Here is a 22111-nt window from a genome sequence, read left to right as displayed (position 1 = left end):
TGCCTTTATCTCTTCCAGACTGGACTATTGTAATGCAGTATCTGTTCTTCACTACCTACATCTCTTCTCCCAGGACAAAAATAGTGCATGGCTTTTTCCTGGTCCTCTGAAAATTTACAATCATTAGTTTAATTTTTTTGTGTTCAAGATGAGGCGATTGTTCTCACAGCAGGTAGATGATGGCATCTACAACACCTACCCCCAGTACAATAAGTAAACTGTACTGGGTCTTGAAAGGAATTTATTGGCCTACTGAGGTGAGCTGTTAAAAGTCCCTCTGATATATTCATGATATAGGATGGCAACTTGTCTTCCAAAGCACTGGAAATTTCTCCTGATGCAGGCCCAGGTTGAAAAGGTGCTGTAAATTCCCACATAGCTGTTTCACACAGTATCTCAAAAATCTGGGACTGACATCACTTGGACCTCCAGCCTTCATCTGGTTCAGTCTCGCCAGCTGCTTTTCACATGACTGCTGGAGACAGACTGGATTGGGAGTGGCAAACTAGAGCGGGAGGCAAAGTAGGTCTGAGTGTGTCCTGAGGTGGGGGGAAATATTTCTGAAGCTATATTAAGACCCTTGACTAAAGTGCTGACGTTTTGCGGTAAGACGTCTTACATCACTTCCTGATTACAACGTTTGTGTTCTTTGGGACTTTTTGTTGCTCTTGGATAACTAAATATCACAAAATTTGCTTGGGATTTGACATTTCCCATCAGTATCGAGAAAGGACTTGGTGTAAACTTTTTCCACTTGTTCCTCCATTTTTCTCCCACCCAACATTCATAACATTTACTCTTAAAATCATTGATGATTTGGAGTCTTTCTTCTGGCTTTAGTTAGCATTAGAAGTGATCAATCAGCTGTTCCCTTTTGTAAACAACTGCTCCATAACCATGGTAACTCATAACAGATATTGAAAATTGCCAGAAGTTCATTCCTCTGGAAGCATTACTGCTTCAAAATCCCCCAAAAATTCATGTTTATGAAAAAAATATTCAATGGAAATCTCAAAAGATCCCAAATACACATAATATGATGGTAGATATTATGCCATGCAGCCACAGTAATTTAGCATAGTTTTCCAATACCAATACCAAAAATCTCCAATACCAAAAAAGTTTTTCCTTTAAAGAGTTTTTCTTGGTGTTTTTTTCTAGTCTACTTTTCTCAACCGTGTCCAAAGAGCACCTCAGATAGATACTATACAAAATTTTTTTGAGTAAGTATTCCGTCTTTGGCATTGTTTTAAAGGAGAACTCCGGTATTTTTAAACCTAGACCTTATTTCTGGCACGAAATACGTTTATCTACTCACCGAGAACAGTTTGGTGAAAGTCGGCGTCCTTCGGAAGATATTTAGATAACTAGAGTTCCACGTTTATCCATTATCTGTTCAGCATTATCTGTCTTTATTTCGCCAATACTGAAAGACTAATTAATGAATGAACACGTACTATTGCACTGTTAGCTCATGCTGTGTTGTTGTTATTGGCAGCTACCGGGGGGGGGCAGCTACCGGGATGACGTCATCGACGTGCGCTGCTGCAGCACAGCTTATTTACTCTGTGGTCTGTGAAAGTCGTCTAACTTCACATGTAGTTTGCTGCTGACAGTTTTGTGCAACATGGCAGGATATTTATCAGATTTTGACGACGTGGATGACAACTTTGAGTATGATGGACGTCCGGAGTGAACGAGTTGTGCTGCAGCGGTGAGCGTAGATGACGTCATCCCAGTAGACGAGTGTGTAGAAAGCCCTCTATAAGCCCCCAATACTCGCCAATAACAACAACATTGCAGCGATGAACTAACAGAGCTATAGTACGCGTTCGTTCATTCAATCATCTTAAAGTATTGGTGAAATAAAGACAGCTAATGCCTTATTTAGAGGCTGCATCGTCTAAGCCCATCGTCTAAGTTCACTCCGTTATATGGATCTCTAGTTATCTAAATATCTTCCGAAAGACGCCGACTTTCACAAAACTGTTCTCGGAAGTGCCTCGACGCGCATCGAAACAGGGTGATGGAAGCGCACCTAATGTCTGCTTTACTGGGGTGGTCCCACATGCTGATGATCAGTTAATCCAGTGCATTTAATTAGCAGCACCTGGCTGCAACTTAACCTTATAATTCCTGGGTTGCTTTTCCCATAATACCTCTGGATTTTGGCTTAGTTTTTGTTGATGAATAATGACACGATGTAATATGTAAAATGTCAAGAATTGTTGTTAATCTGAGGTTGTCCTTACCTCATTTTCAGACCAGTAAGGATTTGAACTTTTGTTATTATTTGCTAATATGTAAAATCTTAGAACTGAAAGAGGGTGTAATTACTTTATTGCATAACTGGATGTGTGATGATTTCAACTGATTGCTTTGTTTTTTTTAGTCCTTACATCTGAACGCTGAGGTTAGCTTGAGGTTATGCACCTTCTGCCCAAAGGATGAAGCCCAAAAATGCCCCAAATAGCCAAATCAAAGACAAAGGATGGTGAAGGACTTAGTCCATGAAAATCACTTAGTCCATGAAAATATGTTTTCAGTCAAATACATTTCTCTAAATGTTGTAACCATCTCATTTCAATAGAATAGCTTTCTTAACAACATAGCAATATTTCCTGTTAGTCTTTGTATAACTGCTGAGGTTGCAAAACAGCAAAATGACTGTAGCATGCGGTAACTTTATGGCAATGAAACCCACTTCATAAACAACAGTGACAAAATACGAAACAGCACTCAGTGAAAAACATTCAAATGATATAGTTTATGATATCTGACCCAGTTCACTGATGCGTTGTGGGCTGTTACTCCGACTCCTGTTTTTTCGAGAGGGGGATCTATTTTTGCGAAGGATGAGAACAGGGGAGTGACTCGGTTCACGTTTCCAACGGCTCCTCTGGCAATATGCAATCCTCCTCCGACTGCATGACATTGACCGTGAGCGTGACCTCTGTGGCTTCCGGTCCACTGACCTACACAAACAACATGAGGTTTAATTTATTTGTAATGAAACAACTGATGAAGCATGAATATTAAATCTGATAAAACAATAATACTGATTGGTAGTTATACGTTGACCTTACTTTTTTCTGATTTTTCTATGTTGTTTTGTATATAAAAAAAAAAATAAGAAAAAGAATAAAACTGATGTATAATAGGACAACATTATCGACCCAGCCTAAACAGAATTGGGAGGGTTAAATATTTTAGGTTCCCTCGTGCAGACTATCCATATGTCTTCTCTGTGTTTCTGATTTTTAGTGGAACGTTATGCATAATCACTGAACCCAAAGTAAAGGGTATATATAAAGCCAATTCAGGTACGTATTGGCACTACAATATACTGAAGTCTTGGTCATCGAGGAACATCCTGTCAGCCTGGGGAAAGGGATACAGTAGGTATAATTGGCCATATTAGGTCATTAGAAAATATAATATGAAACTCACTGTAAATTATGGGGAAACCGGGTCTAAATTGGTCCGAATTCAAAAGTCTGACAGTGTATTAAGCAGACGTCAATGTTTTGAACACACGCCCTTAACTACCCCTAACTACCCCTTACATCAAGCTTGGTCTTAATAAGGGTCTGAGAAAGTACACTTCAAAGGGCTTTGCCTTGGAGCCATGGAAATTAAACTTTGGTGTAAGACAAAAGTGAAGACGTCATTGGAGAGGTCTTGACCTAGGGTGTACCATATGTCAGTATGAAAATTGTGGGCAGCTCCTGCTCCTAAGAGATGGCCTTTGAACCTGAGACACTTTTGAATGCTTACAGAGCAGCAACAAAATGTGTTACAGACCAGTTGTAAACAGTTTTTGAAAGCTCTTGACCTATAAATACCATCACCTGTGGGACACCTGTAGGGGGCGCCACTAAGTAGGGTCAAAACCCAGAAAAAACGTGATTTCCCCCCTTTAACGATAAGCAAAATCAAATCTGACTAAACAGATGTGCTTCCCAACCCCAAAACCTGTAATAAGTCTGAAAGTTTCCTGGCCACAATTTCACATATTAGAGGAAACATATTCGAACGACAAAACATATGGCGCTGCCCGCCACTGTGTATGGCAATTTAGTACAAATTGTAGTTCTTTTATATCGTGCTTCCGGGTTAGGGTCAGGGTTGTGAAATTAGGATTTAAAAAAACTACGCATTCTTCAACTGAAAAAGTATAACCCTAACATGTACGTTTATGTCGTGAGAAAAGCTATGTTATGAAAACATAAAAAATGCTCATTTAGACATGATTCCTGACACTCTGTTTCGCCAACGGAAAGGGGCGTGTTCAATAGCTGAAACGAAAGGAAGCCATTTTTCACTGCAGGGAGTTCCGCATGCGCACTGGTCGCTCATGTCATTGGATATTTGTAGGATAATGCACAAAAATCAGTACATAACTTTTCGTACGTTTCCATACGAACTCTTTCATGAGAATACGTTGCCAAAGAAAGAGGTCCATGCATAGGAAGATTTATTACATCTTACCCAAAAGGTTTTATGAATACTACGGTGTGTGTGTCTGCAAAGACCAACTAACTTTGCACATAGAGGCAACAGGTTGATCTTCATTGCTTTTCACCACAAACTCTAACAAAAAATGTATTCACTAATTGTGTCAGGCTAATGTGGATCGGCAATGTTTCTAGGACACATCATTTCAGGTTGTTGGTTAAGCATGACTGCAATAAAATTAGTGGTCACCACCAGGAAAATTATACAAACAAGTAACCCTGATCATTCATGAGAATCGTCTGAGTAACATTTGGACTATATTAAAATTTATTCACAAAATTTAATTTCCCCCCTCCATATATTAGCACTTTATCAAACAAAAGGAAAAGAAAACGAAAGAACATGTTTTTTGCTAAAGAGAGAACAATTGTGAAAAGTTTGATCAAACTGCATTTATAAAATAACTCAATTCATGTCAATTCAATTGTTGGTTACTTGAGCGATAAGAGCCTTACAAAGATCTTATCAAACAATCAAACAGCAACTCTACCGTGATCGTGATCTCCTCTTCATTAAAGGGGTCTTGGATCTGGATCTTCTCCTGTAATCCCTATGAGGTGACTTGGATCTTTTCTTCTTTTTCGGTGCCTTATCTTCTTGGTACCTCTGTGGAGACTTGGACTGATGCCTTTTCTTCTTGGCTAGTGATTTAACATTGGTAGAAAATGACTTGGATTTTTCTGATGCTTTACACTGAAGTAGGTAAGTCTCAGGGGACTGTTCAGCTGCAGCAGGTATGGACTGGGTCAGCATGGACTGGCATACGGCAAAACCTGCAGTTTTAGTGATAAACCATTATAGACACCTTGAACAACTGAATACACATGTTTTACAAGATTTGTATTAATCAAAACATTTCTGAAGATTTATTTTAAAAGGTGACACTGTAGCTACTGCCTACTGATAGTCAGGGACACTTTTAAAGAATCTGAAACTTCATTATGCAAGATAAAGCTTTAATTATAAAAAATCCTCCAGAAAACAAACCTAATCAAAGAGTACTTAACTTTATTTTTGAAAAAACAAATCTTTTCTAGTTTACACTAAACTAGTAATTTTGTTGAACTACTGCCTCATAGCAAGAGGGTTCCTGATACACATTCCTGTTCTCCTGTGCATGTGTCTGGCTTATTTCAATTTGCATATCTTTGAGCTTTTACTTTGATAGTGTTGCATATTCATCTGATTGTGACCATGGACTTATATACGTAGAAGTCACCTCTGTCTGTTTTTTTTTTTTTTCACATCAACAGCACCACCATATTGGCCACAGATAATCTTCCTGTTTGAAAATATCTCATGAGAGAAGAACAATGTCAGAAATTAAACGTGGACAGGTTCCTCATACACATTCCTGTTCTCCTGTGCATGTGTCTGCCTCATTTCAATCATCCAAAAGCATACATATTTGGTTAATGGCTGATTCTAAAAATGTATGTACAAAAATACTAGTTATTTTGTACATACATTTTTCAAACAAGTTCTTTCCACCATCTACAAAAAAGGTACCTTATAAGAGGTTACAGCAGTTTATTAACTACCAAAATGTGAGTACAGCCCCTATCTTGGCATTAGAATGTTGATTCTGTCGTAAAATTCTTCAGTTCCATTCAAGAGAGTTATGTTGTACATATTATAGGCCAACTAGTTATTTCCACTCTCTGCAATACCTTTAAATGGGCATTACAGCAGTTTTCACATATTCATATCTTGAATATATTCTAAATCCGAAAGGATCTAAAAAAATCTAAATCTAAAGTGACAAAATCTAAAGTGCTTAACATTGCACCACTTGAAGATTTGGTGAAATAATCCCAAAAGATCATAACATATTGATTCAGGTGACCCGTTTAAACTCGGAATTATGTTTGTTCTGTAAAGTATCTCAAGGACTCCAAAGAGAGCTTTTTTTTTATTATTTCAGCAAAATCACAGCAAGCCTAGTAAAATAGTTTCGAGTTTGTCAACTGATTTGTATTCTATTTTTACCTTTACGTAAAAATAACATATCTATATGAATTTTTCCTATGGGGATTAATTGAGTAAATAATCTATTGATTTGAACTGAGCTGAGTGTCTCTAGCAACTGATGGCAGATTTCTGACAGCACAGAATAACCACAGAACTTTAAAGTTGCAACAAGATGTTGTTTTATGGACTGTATCTGGTTTGAGTTATTTTGGAGAGATTGGAAGCACTGGCTTGCCCGCCATAATCTTTTCTGATTTTCCATCTACCACAGTTAAGATACTAACAACTTCTAAGGAGACTATTCCACACAACCACAGATAAAATGTAACAAAATGAGAATGCAATGATCGGCAAATAATTTAAACCAATTACAGCAAAATAATAAATGGACTTAATTTATATGTTGCTCCTCTAGTCATGATGAACATTCAGCACTTCTTATTCTGTATAGTGTTACACACAGACTCACACACTGATGAATGCATCAGAGGCAATATGGGGTTCGGCGTCTTGCTCAAGGACACCTCGACATGAAGACCGTGATCAAACCACTGACCTGGCTGGCAATGCTTACTTACAGTACTTGTTGACTGCAATATGAGGTTTTTTTTTCAAAATTCTTAATCCCTGTGTGTAAATAATATCACAAATGTTATAACATATGTAATTCACATGCAGTGTTTCCATTTGGTGTGTTATTTTTATTATATTATTCATATATTATTCATCTGGCAGTCATTCATTTGAAGAAATTGTTTTGGTAGCACTCTATGCATTGTTCTGATGTTCTGGAGAACAAGAGGCTGGATCGGACGTTTAATATACCAGGGTTGCAAAATTAAATTTGAGTACACAACGAAAGTCCTGGCTCACATCATTTGCTATGCAGATTTGAAAAAACTAAAATATATTTATATAATAGTTATACAAATAAAAGATCTGAGGCGGCTGACCAACACTTTACCAAACTTCCAGGCAACTCTGAATTGAAGAAGAAGAAGAAACATTGAAAAGTAATGGAAAACAAGCTGTCTTTGGAATACTAGAGCTACATTACAGAACAAACAATTAAATGTTTGAGTAGGTGACGGCAAGTTGAAATTTCACTGCTTGGCAGGGGGTGTGGTGGTGGGCTCGGGGAAGAGTTCTACAACAAACGCAATCCACATTGGCTTTAGACCTATAATGTGTAAATGCAAAATAAACAGTAAAGTTTTAATAGAAACTTGAATAAAAAGCAGTCAACTGTGGTGGGAAAATGCATCAAACCATTATGATCTACATTGTAAAAAGAAAAAGAGCCTACCCAGTTTTTCTGCTTTTTCTTCTCTTTTCTCTCCAGGTGTTTCCCTGAAGCCCTGTAGCTCTGCAGTTCTTGACTCAATCCTCTCTTCTCCTTGGATGTCACTTTGGGTAAAGCTCAAGGTGTGCTGATGAGTATGAAGATGCTTTGAAGGACACTCTGTGAACTGTATGGCTTCGTCCAAATCTTCTCTTTTCTCAGAGGAGCTGCCAGCAGCCACACCAAACCACATCATAGCAAAAAACAACAACATCAAAATGAAAAAGGTTCATAACAAAGATCATTTTTATGTCCCGTGTAAACAGCTAATCTTTCTTGTGAGTGTTTTCCCAGCACTATTATTATTTCTATTATTATTTCACTATTTAATAAGTTTAAATCATCAAGACCATCCTATTATGTGCCAATTATAATGAACTCCAGTTTCCATCAAATTAAAAGTGTCACTATAGTAATTCCTGAAATACACTTTTGGAAAAAGCATAAGCCACAAGTCATAGCCAAAAAGAGAGATTGTTAATACAAAAACAGTAAAGAAAAATCTTTTGTGTGTGACTGGCAGCGATGGCAGAGGTTGTGTGGTCACAGGACATAGCTGCCAACTTTATTGTGTTGAGTCCACCTCTAACAAAAAGACCTCTTATCTCAGTAAGGAGCCACAGCAATACTTGCATTAACCTGCATTGGTTGTTCAAACATGTTATCAAAAAGAATATTCTATATAATTCAATGGTTTCTATGGCTATTCAACTGCCGTATTTTGCGCACTATAAGGCTCACCTGATTATAAAGTGCACCCTCCATTATGGGGTCCATTTCTGTACTTAACCCATACATAAGGAGCACCTGATTATAAGGCGTAGTATTACCTAATGTTCTCTGATGGTTTATCGCTGCCAGCACACGTAGTGCATGTGTTACGTCCCTGTGTCAGCGGGAAATGGACTGACGGTCAAGGACAACAACATAACAAGGATAAACTGCACATTGGTCTGCATCACCCATCTCAGACTGAAGAACAGGCTCTCACTGGGACATGGGCAAAAGCATTAATGATGACGCGATTCAATCGCTAAATATGAGCTCGATACAATCTTTGCCACATTCAGAGTGAATGGCTGGGATCCGCCTGACCCTGGATTCACACCGAAGTGGCCAGCTGCCATTCTTTCCCAATGTACGAGAGCGAAGAGACGCGGCAAAAGTGAACGTGGCGGGGAGCGGGTGAGCGGCGCGAAGGGAGAGCTGAGTGATGCGGAGGGGGCTTAATGCCCCGATGAATGCTCGGCGCTCCCCGCGGTAAATTCAAAATGGTGGTATCCATGACAGATTTTGGAATCCGGTGCACACATAAAGCACACCGGATTGTGTGGCACACGGCCATTTTTGTGAAAATTTAAGGCTTTTACGTGCGCTTTATGGTGCGGAAATGACGGTATTTACCAATTAACATTATTGGAAGAAAATGAGCTGGACTGCAGTTAATTAGATTATAGTTGGATTTACCTGGACTGTATCATTCAAGAGTGTTGAGATTACTTTTGTTGTGAACCAGTGCTATATAAATAAACTGAAACTGAATTTAAATAAGTTTAATTGAATTGGGCATTCAATTAACACCAACAGACTTGTGTGCAGAGTTAAAAAAATAAAAAAAAATAAATAAATAAAAAAATAATAAAAAAAACTGGCTCAGTGCATCCAAGCGTTTAGTGAGGGTGACCAAAGAAGTGAGGTCTGTAGTGGCATCCATGGAGAAATCTACAGTGATGTTACCACATGGAGAACTGCAAACAAGCAATGTTTTTGATATATATATATATATATATATATATATATATAATCTTCATGCATGTAAGATGCATATTTCGTCATTTATATTTTATTTGACATATTCTGCAGATACAAATACAGACACACCTTTCAATGCTTTCAGTGTTTGTTGTTTTGTCCAAGACTTTTTCGGTTTGGTACTGACGAATCATGTTTCAATATAACACAATATAATTCATTCAGATAAAGTACAGCGCACAAAAGTACAGTACACTAGTTACAAGAATCAACTGTCCTCATAGAAGAAAACCTGTTATCTGCATTCCCACACCCCAACTTTCAAGCATAGATAAGCTGATCTGTGGGCAGTCCTGTGCAGTCTTATAGTGTCTTGTATCACAGTCATGTCACTTACCATCTCCAGGCCAAACTCACACCATCTGTGGCTTTAATTGTTTTTATCTCATCCAATTTTCCAATTTAGAATAGAGATAAACTTTATTTATCCCCCAGAGGGGGACATTCAAAATTAGTCAGGTAGCTCAATTTTTTTAAATAAAAAATTGAAATATATATATATATAATAAATAAATATATGTAAATATTTACAATATTTACAATTATTGTATAAGTTTCTTTTTGTCACCTTAGTCATTAGAGTTAATGATATTAATCACTTTCTTGTTCCTGCTAATAAACCTTTTCAGTGTGACTTAAAGATTATGGACCCAAACCCTCACAAGGGACAGTCTGCTTTATACACAACCAAGTTTGTTTTATCTATGCTCAATCCAGAGCTAAGAGAGACAAAGCAGCATCCTTCATCTAAGTGGTGTGGTCCAAAGGTCCAATGCTGGAATGCATGGGACATGGGACCAGGCAGAACAGGAGAGAACCCCTTTACCAGTCACTCTGTTAAAGCTACACTGTGCCTCTTCAAGGCACTGCAGCCTCCACGGTGCTCAAGATATATGGGTTGGTGTTGGCTTGTTAAGTTTAACTTTAAAAAAAATCATTTAAACACAATTATTCTTTAATGAGGTCACACATTCTTACATTTAATATCTATTTATTTATTATCTATCTATACATGTAATATCCTTTGTCCTTTTTTCCAATGCTCCCTCGTTTGCCGGACACACACACACTGTCACACTTTCATTGACATAGCTTGTAATTCATTTCATCTGTTCTATGTAGTCTCTGTCTGTGGTTGTTAGAAATAAATGTTCATTTATATTGTCTGTCGTGTTGGTTATTTTCTAATTGCAATAATTCAAATTCCTGCAAACTTTATAATTAAAAAATACTTAAGAAACAAATTTTTCACTTACTGTGACAAGTCCTGCTAAGCTTGGTTAGCTTGTGAAATATGTGAAATGTGTTGACAGTGTTAACAGATTCAACTTGATTTGATCTGATATCATTTAGTTCAGTTAAATTTGATTTGATTAAAAATTCAATTGAATTAAATTCAAATCAGTTCAATAATAATCAATTAATCCCCGAATGGAAATCATATTGCTGCAGTATAAATAATTAAGGGAAAATAACAACATAGATTGATAACAAAATAAAATAAAAATCAGCTGACAAACTTTTGGAAAGTTAAAGTGTAGCAGAGAGAGGTGCGGTTGAAATCTCCAGAGTTTGCTATGAATGCTTTTGTGGCTTGGCAACAACATAGCTAAATATACCACACAAAGTGCTAGTAGGTAACACAGGTAAACTCCCTCAGTAGACTGAATCACAGTGCCAACACTTCAGCATCCTGGGTACAGAGACACTCCTTTTTCTGGAACATTTCCATGGTTATACCTTCTGTTAAGAGGTGCTACAATCCTCCCTCCTTTACTGTTACTTCTCTGTCTGCTGTTTCCAATGTGCCCATAGCTGAGAAGCATGCTTGTTTGTTTAATCATGGAATCAGCAGAGAAAGGAAAAAAGAAGAGAGAGAGGGAAAAGCAACAGAGCAACAGAAAAAGGTATGAAGACAGCCAGAAAAATGCCAAAACCAAGTGTGAAATCATTTCAAATTCAAAACCAAGGAAACGACTGTAAGGCTGAGCTAACATACCGCAATTACACAACTTCCATGTCATAGTGTAGCGTGGTACAAAGTGAAGTTGTCCTCCACTACACATTTAATTTGAAAGTCTTTTATTTTTGTTCTGCATAAAGCCAGAAATATATTTTATTTCTCGCGTTGCGCCACACACATCTTCACACTCAGGTGTGTGTTCCCGTTCTCACAGAATATTCACATAACACAGAAAAATGATGAACATCTGCACAAAACATCCAAACAATAATCACGACCGTTACATTGCTATTCCAGACCAGTTGTCTTATTTTGTACATTCAATATCAATTTGTTTCTCTATCTTAACTTATTTATTTATCTATTAACAATACGCGAACGGTCCGGGCTCTTTACACCGGCTCATAGCTTTCTCCAGCCTTACGCTTGCTCGCGGTTGCTAGGCAACGAGTACTATCAAGTAAAGTTTCTGAACAATATGATCTAGAATCCAACAGAGACCATAAACTCACACTTAACACATTCACCCATCAACCACACAATTACCACTCTCCTCTCTTACCTGCAAAAAGCCAAAAATATATATAATTTATCGCGTTACGCCACACACATCTTCACACTCAGGTGTGTGTTCCCGTTCTCACAGCGTATTCTCGCTAGATTTCCGTTACCCTGTTCATAGTGTAGTGAACGCGCCCTCTGCTGGTGAGACTTAGATACTGCATCACCACATTTGACAAACATTAAACGAACCTTTCCCGATCAGACAACACACAGACAATTTTCAACACATTTATGACCTTATCTTAATGCAAGTGATATTAACCGTATATCACTGATGGCTCTATATACCACAGTAGCATCTCAGTAGAAAGCACCCAGGCACTTCAGGCATGAGCAGCAGACTCAAGACAAGGTCCGAGTTTAAATTTAGACAAATGTTTCATTTTCAATTTTATTAATTTATTTGGCACATTGTAAGTTTATCTGTCATTACGGAAAGAAAGAAAAAAAAAAATCACACTTCTATTGAAATCTCACTTGATGGATATTATTTATTTATTTATTTATTCATATTTCTTTGTGAGATAGCGGCTGTGATAGGGTGTATATCAAACCTCTCCTCTCCGATTAAAAGATCAATTACAACGGCAGATTAATCGATTAGTAAAATAATCAATAGCTTATGCATCAGCATAATGCTCCCATCCAACACAGCATCTATTCTAGCACAGAAGAATATGCAAACAGTTAGCATCTTTACAATAAAAAGTCCAATAAAAAATTCCAACCAACAGACAATCAGAGCGGCACCATTCTAGGATACTGGCAGGCACCACAGTTGCTAAAGCAAAAACTAGCACTAGGTGTTAGAAGAGTTTTGTGAGACTATGGAACACAACTTCTTTCTTTCAGAAGATATAGTCCTTCTGGCTTTATCGAGACAAGAATTCCACCTTGCACAGTAGCAGTTGGCAGCCAAATGTGATGCAGCCTGGGTGAGAATTAGCATTCCCAAGTTTGAGACCATGCTCTTCATTTGGACTAACTAACAAAAGGACTAACTTCTCTTGTCTTGGTCATGAGCTCTTGCCACAAGTGCAGGACTTTGACATATCTCAGGATCTTGTTCTCCTGAGCAGGAGATTTACAAGCAGCACGGGGCAGCTGTAGTGGTTTTTTCAAGTGAGGCAGGAGCTGAGCCAAAACGCTGTCATTTTACAAGCTGCTCAATGCTTTAACACTCATCTACTGTCACAAGCTGTGGGGAGTGAGCGAAAAAAACTGAATTGCAAACACAAGCAAGCAAACTAAGCTTCCTTCAAAGGATGCCTGGGCACGCCCTTAAGTATGAGGTGACAAGCCTGGTCATTCGGTCAAGCCTCATTCTACGGTCACTGCCTATTTTTATCAAAAAAAGACAATCAAGTCGTTCTGGGCATATAGTAAGGATGTCTTCCAGATGCCCTCTGGGGGAAGTGTTCGAGACATGTCCCAGGTTCAGTTTCCTTGATTCACTGACTGTGGTGGTCTGCTAACTATTTAACATCTATTCATTCTATTACTATGCTGCAGCAGTCAGAAGCGGACCTTCCTCCTATAAAACACTGCCTGTCCACAGTCAATGAAGCTCTTCTCCTCCACGCCTCTTTGTTTGATTTTGCCATCACTACACTGTTCACACATCCATACACAGACACCCACACCTTTCCAACTGCTTACACCTGAGCCATGACTTTACATCACACTGTTTTTTGCACACATAGTAACTAAGGCAAGTGAAAAGGAGTTTGTTGCTTCTCCATCGGATATCATTTTGGATGCTTGAACAAAAAAGCAGCAGCTGAGGATAGCAAAATATTATAAATTGACATTGGAGATAAACATTTTAAATAAAACTTAAAGGCTATTTTTAAAGCAAGTTTATTTGAAAATAAGATTTTATTTGAAAAGCTCTCAATTGTGGTGCCCTGTTTCCTCCTTCACAAACAACAGGCTATTTGAACTACATTTCATCATTTGAACAGGCTTTTGCTGCAACTTGGCCATAATACATTTAAAATGAAGGCAGAGAAGGAACTGGCTGGGGAGAGAACATGTCAGGTGACGAAGTCAAATTAGAAAGTGAGCACTGTAAACCTGAATAGATTGAAGAAGGTAAGCTCTTGCTGTTGTGGATGTTAGTTCGCCAGCAGAGCTTTCTTCTTATCAGACGTCCATTATGTAAAAGACCTGGAGGCGGACAGGTTTTCTTGGGGTCACTAACTTGAACATGACGTAAAACTTTTGTGTCCGACCCTTGTTTTCTCCTTCCCTCTCTCCCATCTCTTAAAAGATTTCTAGGTGCAACGGTTGTCGAGATGGTAATTGTTTAAAGAGATGTTGGACATTTGAACTGCAGCTTTGTCAGTTTGGTAACCGCTTGGGTGTGATGTGTGTAATATAGGGTTTTTTTCTTCACTTTTTTTATTTGTAAAAATTATTTTTGTTGTTGGGATTCCACAAGAAGGGGTCTGCTAATGGTCTGCTAAAGGTGTAACATCTATTCATTCAATTACTACACTGCAGCAGCTGGAAGCAGACCTGGGAGTGATTGAGACACTAGGGGTGGGAATCTTTGGGCACCTCACGATTCGATTATAAAACAATTATTGATGGATCTTTAATTAATGTATATTGAGGCATTTTTTCACAACATTTCTTTTTGTCTCAGTAAGCATTCATAACTTTTGAAAAACAGTGAATTGAACAACAGAGCTGAATTCATTTCCATTATATTCTAACAAACTAATGGAAATTTGCATACAAACTGGAAAGTTACAACTTTGTTGTACAGAACCAAAGGTAACAGGTATCTGGTATCAAGTAACTGTCTTCAGTTACTTGACCCTAACAGCAGCGGAGCCGATATGTTTCAGTTCTAATCAATGACTGCTTCCACCAGCTCCGTCACAGCTGCAGCGCTCCGGAGCCTCTGCAGCAGATGCAGAGTTTCTATTTTTCCCGGACGCAGCAGCACAGAGCAGATTGTGCGGGATAGGAAGTTGCGCATAGAAACAAAAAACATCAGGTTTATTTTCAAAATAAAATACATATTAATGGAGGATCATATTTCCCGGCATTACACCTTAAAAACGTTGCTCTTGTCCAGTTCGCTTCCACCGCCGACGTTTTGGAAGCCGAAATGTTTCCACGCGTCTGCTTTTAAATTAGAAAGAGATGTTTGGATCTCACGGCGAGGCGGATAGCTGCAGTCAGCCATGTTTGTTTTCCCCGGGGCGCTCCTCATCGTGTCCCGGAGTTGACGCGTACCGCGCTTCTTCGTTCTGCATTTTAGAACCGCCTGTATTACTTTATTTAAATCATTGACATTTGCTCTCCCACGCCTTTCTTTCATTTTTCCATGCAACAGAGCCGATTTGAACTGCAATTGCTGATTGCTTCACCTCATAGTTTTCTTAGTTCACTTTGCGTTGTATATTTTCTTCAGATAATAACTTGCATCTCTCTTTTTCATCATAGTTTTTGAGCCAGGTCATGACAAAGTGGACTCTTATGCTGTTGCCCTAACTGATGGCTCCAAAGCAGATTGTACTCGCCACTACAGTCTGAGAAAAGAAATACATTACTTGGTGCGAACATTGAAGGACCAAAGCTTCTTCAAGAACTACAGTCTGCTCAGTCCCTTCATGAAGACCGTCTCAGTGTTGTCTTTCCAGTCTCGTATCTTGTTCAGGTATGCTCCCAGTTATCTCTTTTCCCCTGACATAAGTAGTGTTAGGCTTTTTCCTGGTCCTCGTGAAATCCACAATCATCACTGTCTTGTTTAAGTTTAAGATGAGGCAATTGTTCTCACACCATGCCACAAAGTGATTGATCAGTTCCCTGTACTCTGCCTCTTGTCCATCACACCTGCAGAGCCATCTGAGTAATTCTATAGAGAACAGGATTCCAAGAGAGTGAGAAGAAACGAAGAGAGTTCAGTCCTTTGTGGTGCTCCTGTGCAACTGACCCCTTTCTCAGACACAAAACTCTTCAGTCTCACAAAATCTGGGATTTTAGGGCATCTGGTCATCATTGAGGGCAGAAGGATGAGATTCGGTGCTGAAGAAACCAATATGGCTGTTAGTGCAGGCCTTCAGGACCATGGGCCTAACCCTACCTGGACCTCCAGCTTGTTTCAGTTCAGTCTCTCCAGACTGCAGAAAAGGAATTTACAGTGTTCTGATGTGGTGGGAAATGTTGACGAGGCTGTGTTAAGATCCATGACTTAGGTGCAGGGTGACACTGTGGAGGCTGTGAGTCCAAGGATGGTGAGAGGTTTATGTGGCATGGGGCAGTTGAACTTTTAGAAAATCATGTTTACACCTTATGGCCACTGTAAAGGCTTCCATCACTCGGATTTCCCCTCACCTTTAAGTCTGTGATCTTGTTCGTCTCTGGCTACGTATCACTCATGTTGTTCTGCTAAATCTTGCTTTCTTATTTTTTCTGTACACTTCCTTAAGTTCGCATCGTTTTTTGTGTGATTTTGTTTTCGAGCAGTCCTCAATAATACTAAGGCTTTTTCCCTGAAACCTTTCTTTTTCATTTCTGGGGATAAGTCTGTAGTCCCAAAGCAACCCTTCAGAATTTGTTCAGCTTCCTAAGACCATTTCGCCAAAGTCCGTACAGCCACAGATTGCCACTGAACAATAGATGTGTAAGCAGAGGTGAGGAGAACAAGATTATGGTCTGATTTTCCTTATGGCAGATGGGCAGAGGAGCTGTATGAATTTATTACATTTGCATAGAATAAATCTGTGTGGAGTTTGCATGTTCTCCCCGTGTATTGGTTCTCTCCGGGCACTACAGCTTCTTCCCACAGTCGAAAAACGTGCATGTTAGGTTAATTGGCGTCTCTAAATTGTCCCTAGGAGTGAGCGTGTGTCTCGTTTGTCTCCGTGTGGCCCGATGATGGACTGGCGACCTGTACAGGGTGTACCCTGCCTCTCGCCCAATGACAGCTGGGATAGGCTCCAGCCCCTCCTCGTGACCCTAAATTTGATTAAGCGGGTACAGAAAATGGATGGATGGATGGATGGAAATCTGGTTGAGGAGTTGGAAAACTGTTGAAAGGATGGGAGTGTAGTAGAGATGGAAATATGGTTGAAATCTCAAGGGATGAATTTGTCAACTAAGTTGGTAACAACCAAGTTGATGAAATATACACCGCTACTAGAGTAACTTGAATAAAGGTGAACTCTTTTCATAAATAATATGAATGTCAACTCTCAGCTAACAGTTCAATGTTAGCTGAGGGGGCTCAGACACTCTCCTTTACAGTGACATGTCCAGGATTACACCTTCTGTTGTTAAAAGGATACTGCAATACCTTCACCTTTGCTTTTGGCACTCCTAATTAATGTCTCTGTCTTCCAATATTCTCTGAAAGCTTTTCAGAGATGTGCTGCAGTCAGTTATATGCTCCTGAAGCCATGCCTCAGTAAAACATATAACACTGCATATTGAATTCTTACTGTTTCCTCATGAGCCCCACAAGCCCATGTTTTTCAGGAAAAATATACTAAATTTACTCAATATGATGAGCGTCTGCAACTTGCTGCAGACTAGCAAATCCTAGAATGAGGTCATTACCAGAGAATTTAGTGTTATACTTCAGCGTTTTTACATTTTAAAGGAAATTAGTGAGAACATCAACAAGAAACTGGAAACCATGCAAGCTTTAGACGTACAGACCAAATCTCTCAATGTTTTATATTTCTCACAAGAAAGTTTGTATGCCTACCTGGAGCAGGTCCTGTGGTACTGTGAAGTGGATTGGGAGGGAGTCCTTGATCTTTGACAGTGGTGTCTGGACCTAGAGCGAGATTTCCTTTTCAATGAGTAGGAATGGGACTGAGAAAAGGAATGTGACGGTGAATAAAAACTCTTCATCCCATGTTTTTCCTCAATTCCTTTTCTTTTATTGGGGCACTCCTGTAAGAAAGAAATTTTAAAAAGTTTAATTTTGTCCTCACGCTTTCATAAGTACAGAAAGTATTGTTGTAGAGCAGCTAAAATGGATAGTGATCTGTGAAAGCAGGTAGTCTCTGACAGCAATTGCAAACGAAAACAGATTACTGGTCAGTGACTTGACCTGGCTGCTTTTAAAGATGGTATTGGACTGCTTTTTCACACATAGAAAACAGTTAAGCTACACATCAAGATCAACATGCAGTTTGCACAAAGACACGAATAACAAAGAATTTGTATTTGTAATTCTAAATTCATGCCGCGCATTGAACTGTAATAAAAGCTGAGGAAATTAAATACATTTATCTGTGAAGCCACACGCTGACAGGGAAAAAGAGCTTGTGTGACTTATAATTGGATCTGAGATATCTTATAAAAGACATCGTCTAAAACTCTCCAAACTAAATTTGCACATATATCCTTTCCCTGACTTTTTCAAACTACAATGGCCATTTCAGGACCAATTGGTATCCAAACTGAGAAAGACAGTGTGCAGTTTGAGTAATAACAGTTTCATTATAAACTTAATGTTCTTGAGAGGTATGATGATCTTAACACATAGTGCTTATTAACGCTAATTATTTACTGAACAGCAAGTAAGCAAGTTGCTGCACACTGACTCAGAGATTACAAAGTAAAATTATTGTAAAAAGGTCATGGTCTGTCTACAGTGCCTTGCAAAAATATTCACCCCCCTTGGCTTTTTTATCTATTTTGTTATATTCCAACCTGTAATTTATTTTATGTGATCTGCACAAAACAGTCTAAGTTAGTGAAATTAAATGAGAAAAAAATATATAAATAATTAAAAACTGAAAACTGGCATGTGCATACATGTGTCCACCCCTGTTGCTCCTAAAAAAAAGCCCCTAAAAAGTTCTGGTGCAACCAATTACCTTCAAAAGTCACATAATTAGAGAAATTAAGTCCACCTGTATGCAGTCTAAGTGTCACGTGATCTGTCAGTATAAACACACCTTTTCTGAAAGCCCCCAGAGGCTGCAACACCACCAAACAAGTTGCCTCCCACTATCAAGATCAAGGAGCTCTCCAAACCAGTTGTTGAGAAGTACAAGTCAGGGTTGGGTCATAAAAAAATATCCAAATCTTTGATGATCCCCCATAGCGCCATCAGATCCATCATCTTCAAATGGAAAGAACATGGTACCACAACAAACCTGCCAAGAGAGGGCCGCCCACCAAAACTATGAGACCAGCTAAAAGGGCATTAATCAGAGAGGCAGCACAGAGACCAAAGGTAACCCTGAAGGAGTTGCAGAGTTCCACTGCAGAGACTGCTTTATCTGTACATAGTAGAGGTAGACGATATCTTTTTTTCAGGGCTGATACCGCTACCGACTATTAGTAGTCAAGGAGGCCAATGACCAAAATTTGGAGCTGATATTCATTTGCAGTAAAAGTGAAAATATTGACGTCAAAATTCCAAACACTTATATACTCTCCGTAGCTTCTCCTCTCATCATAAGTGTTTCTCCTCTCTGCTGTTTGTGTGAGCAGTGTGTGTGCAGAGCGCTCACTGCTGATTGGCTGTTACCTGGCTCTGTGTGTAACCAATCAGATGGTGCTGTGGGTGGGACAATGCTGGAGACAGAGTAGAGACGACAGACAGAGAGGTGCGGCTGCATCAGAGCCAAAATAACCCGTTTTGAAACTGACCTCTTATCGGCTGTCGGATTACAAAAAAGGCAGATGCCGATATGTGTCACAATGCTGAAAATCTGCATCAGTAATCAATAACCTCGCACATAGGACCACAATAAGCCGTCTACCCATTAAAGCTGGACTTTATGGAAGAGTGGCCAAAAAAAAAAAAAAGAAGAAGGCACGTTTTGCGTTTGCCAAAAGGCACGAGGGCAACTCTCCAATGGTATAGAGAAAGGTGCTCTGGTCAGATGAGACCAAAATTTTGCTTTTAACACATCCCATCACCCCAAGAACACCATCCACACAGTGAAACATGGTGGTGGCAGCATCAGCTGTGGGGAGGCTTTTCAGCAGCAGGGACTGGGAAACTGGTCTGAGTTGAGGGAAAGATGGATGGTGCGAAATACAGGGATATTCTAGAGCAAAACCAGTGTCAGTCTGCCTGTGATTTGAGACTGGGACAGTGGTTCACCTTCGCAGGACAATGACCCGAAGCATACTGCTAAAGCAACACTCGAGTGGTTTAAGGGGAAACGTTTAAATGTGTTGGATTGGCCTCGTCAAGTTCCAGACCTGGTTCACAATAACCAAACGACAAATATGTTTTGTAAATGAAATGGTGCAAACTCTCAAACAATCCATTTAAATTCCAGGTTGTGAGGCAACAAAACATGAAAAATGGCAAAGAGGGTGAATACTTTTGCAAAGCACTGTATGCCGGTTTACAACCCCTTTACCTCGAAGTCCTTCTGTTATCCACATAACAGCTGCAACCCCCTCCTCACTACCAAGCCTGCATGGGTCTCACACACGTGCACACAAAAGAGGTGATATTCAAAATTTTATTGGCACCCCTTTCAAGAACATCAAGTCTTACTAGCTTAAAAAAAAAAACATGCACAGAAAGTTCTGTCACTTCTGGTTTTATGTCGTGTTCTAGGAACAACTGAGAATCCTCCACTAGAGAATCTCAGTTGAGATCTCAGTTCAGATCTTGAGATCTTGGTTCTGAATGGTGGAGTAAGGAGGTTAACATCAGATGAACGGAGGCTGCGGGATGGATTGTGGTGATGGAGCAAGTCGGTGAGGTAGGATGGGGCCTGGTTATGGAGGGCTTTGTGTGTAAGGAGGAGGATTTTGAACTGAATACGCTGTGGAACTGGGAGTCAGTGGAGGTTCTGGAGGACAGGAGTGATGTGATCACGGGTGCAGGTGTGGGTGAGCAGATGCACAGCTGAGTTTTGAATGTACTGTAGTTTATTTAAAGTTTTGGATGGTGTTCCGTCGAGGATGCTGTTGCAGTAGTCAATTCTGGAAGTGATGAAGGCGTGAATGAGGGTTTCAGCAGCAGAGAAGGAGAGTGATAGGTAGAGTCGGGCAATGTTCTTGAGATGAAAGAAGGCTGAGGCTGAGGATGTTGAGGTGGAGGAGGATGTCATTGGTGACTTTCAGGAGGGCTGGTCCAGTGCTGTGTTGGAAACGGAACCCGGATTGAAATGGTTTGAACAGGTCATTGGAGCAGAGGTGGGCTTTGAGACGTGTGGCAAAAGTACGCTCCAGTATTTTGGACAGAAAGGGGAGATTGGAGATGGGCCGAAGGTTCAACATGATGTCAGGGTTGAGTCCAGGTTTTTTGAGGATGGGGGTGACAGCAGCCAGTTTGAGTAAATGGGGGACTGAGCCAGACCTGAGGGAGGACTTGATGATTTCTGTGATGAGAGTGGAGATGGCCGGTAAAGAGTCCTTAATGAGGTGAGATGGGATGGGATCCAGGACACGTGGAGGTTTTCATACCTGTCATGATTTTGGGCAGGTCCCCTGGTGACACGGGAAGAACTGAGACCGAGGCTGAGAGGTGAGGGGGGAGGAGCAGATGAGGAAGTGGAAGTGCAGGCCGTGGGGGCAGGAGAGGAGGACAAGTTGTTATAGATGCTGTGGATTTTTGTTTAGAAGAATGAGATAAAGGAGTTGCATTTGTCAGTGGTAAATGAGTTGGAGGTATTGTTGCTGGGCTTGAGGAGTTTATTTACTGTAGAAAACAGAGCCTTGGGGTTGGTGGAGCCAGAGTGTATGAGGTGAGAGTAGGAGGTGGTCCGGGCAGTATTGAGGGCATTCTTGTACTGCTGAAGGTAATCTGTATAGGCTTTTAGGTGGACAGTTAAACCAGTTTTCTGGTAAAGTCTTGCAAGCTGTCGTTTTCGTGATTACATTTTGTGGAGTTCAGGAGTGTACCAGGGGGAAGAGTGGGTGAATGAGGCAGTTTTAATTTTGATGGGAGCCAGCTGATTGAGACAGGACGAGAGTGTTTCGTTGTAGAATTTGTT

General features: G+C 39.8%; 1 protein-coding gene across 3 annotated transcripts in view; it reads right to left on the bottom strand.

Moving 5' to 3' along the window:
- Positions 1-22111, bottom strand: part of LOC140290082 (uncharacterized) — a 91533-nt gene that overhangs the window by 59732 nt on the left and 9690 nt on the right. For all 3 annotated transcript variants that reach the window (XM_072379319.1, XM_072379322.1, XM_072379320.1), the window contains exons 5-8: positions 17896-18086; positions 7796-7998; positions 5009-5159; positions 2782-2975 (exon numbers count right to left, since the gene is read on the bottom strand). In XM_072379319.1, the coding sequence (XP_072235420.1) occupies positions 2782-2975; positions 5009-5159; positions 7796-7998; positions 17896-18086 (739 nt within the window). The remainder of the gene's footprint in view (positions 1-2781; positions 2976-5008; positions 5160-7795; positions 7999-17895; positions 18087-22111) is intronic.

This window comes from Leuresthes tenuis, unplaced genomic scaffold (genome assembly GCF_036924035.1).
Source record: "Leuresthes tenuis unplaced genomic scaffold, fLeuTen1.0.hap1 SCAF_1, whole genome shotgun sequence".
Classification (NCBI taxonomy): Eukaryota; Metazoa; Chordata; class Actinopteri; order Atheriniformes; family Atherinopsidae; genus Leuresthes; species Leuresthes tenuis.
This window is presented reverse-complemented; position numbering and strand designations above follow the sequence as displayed.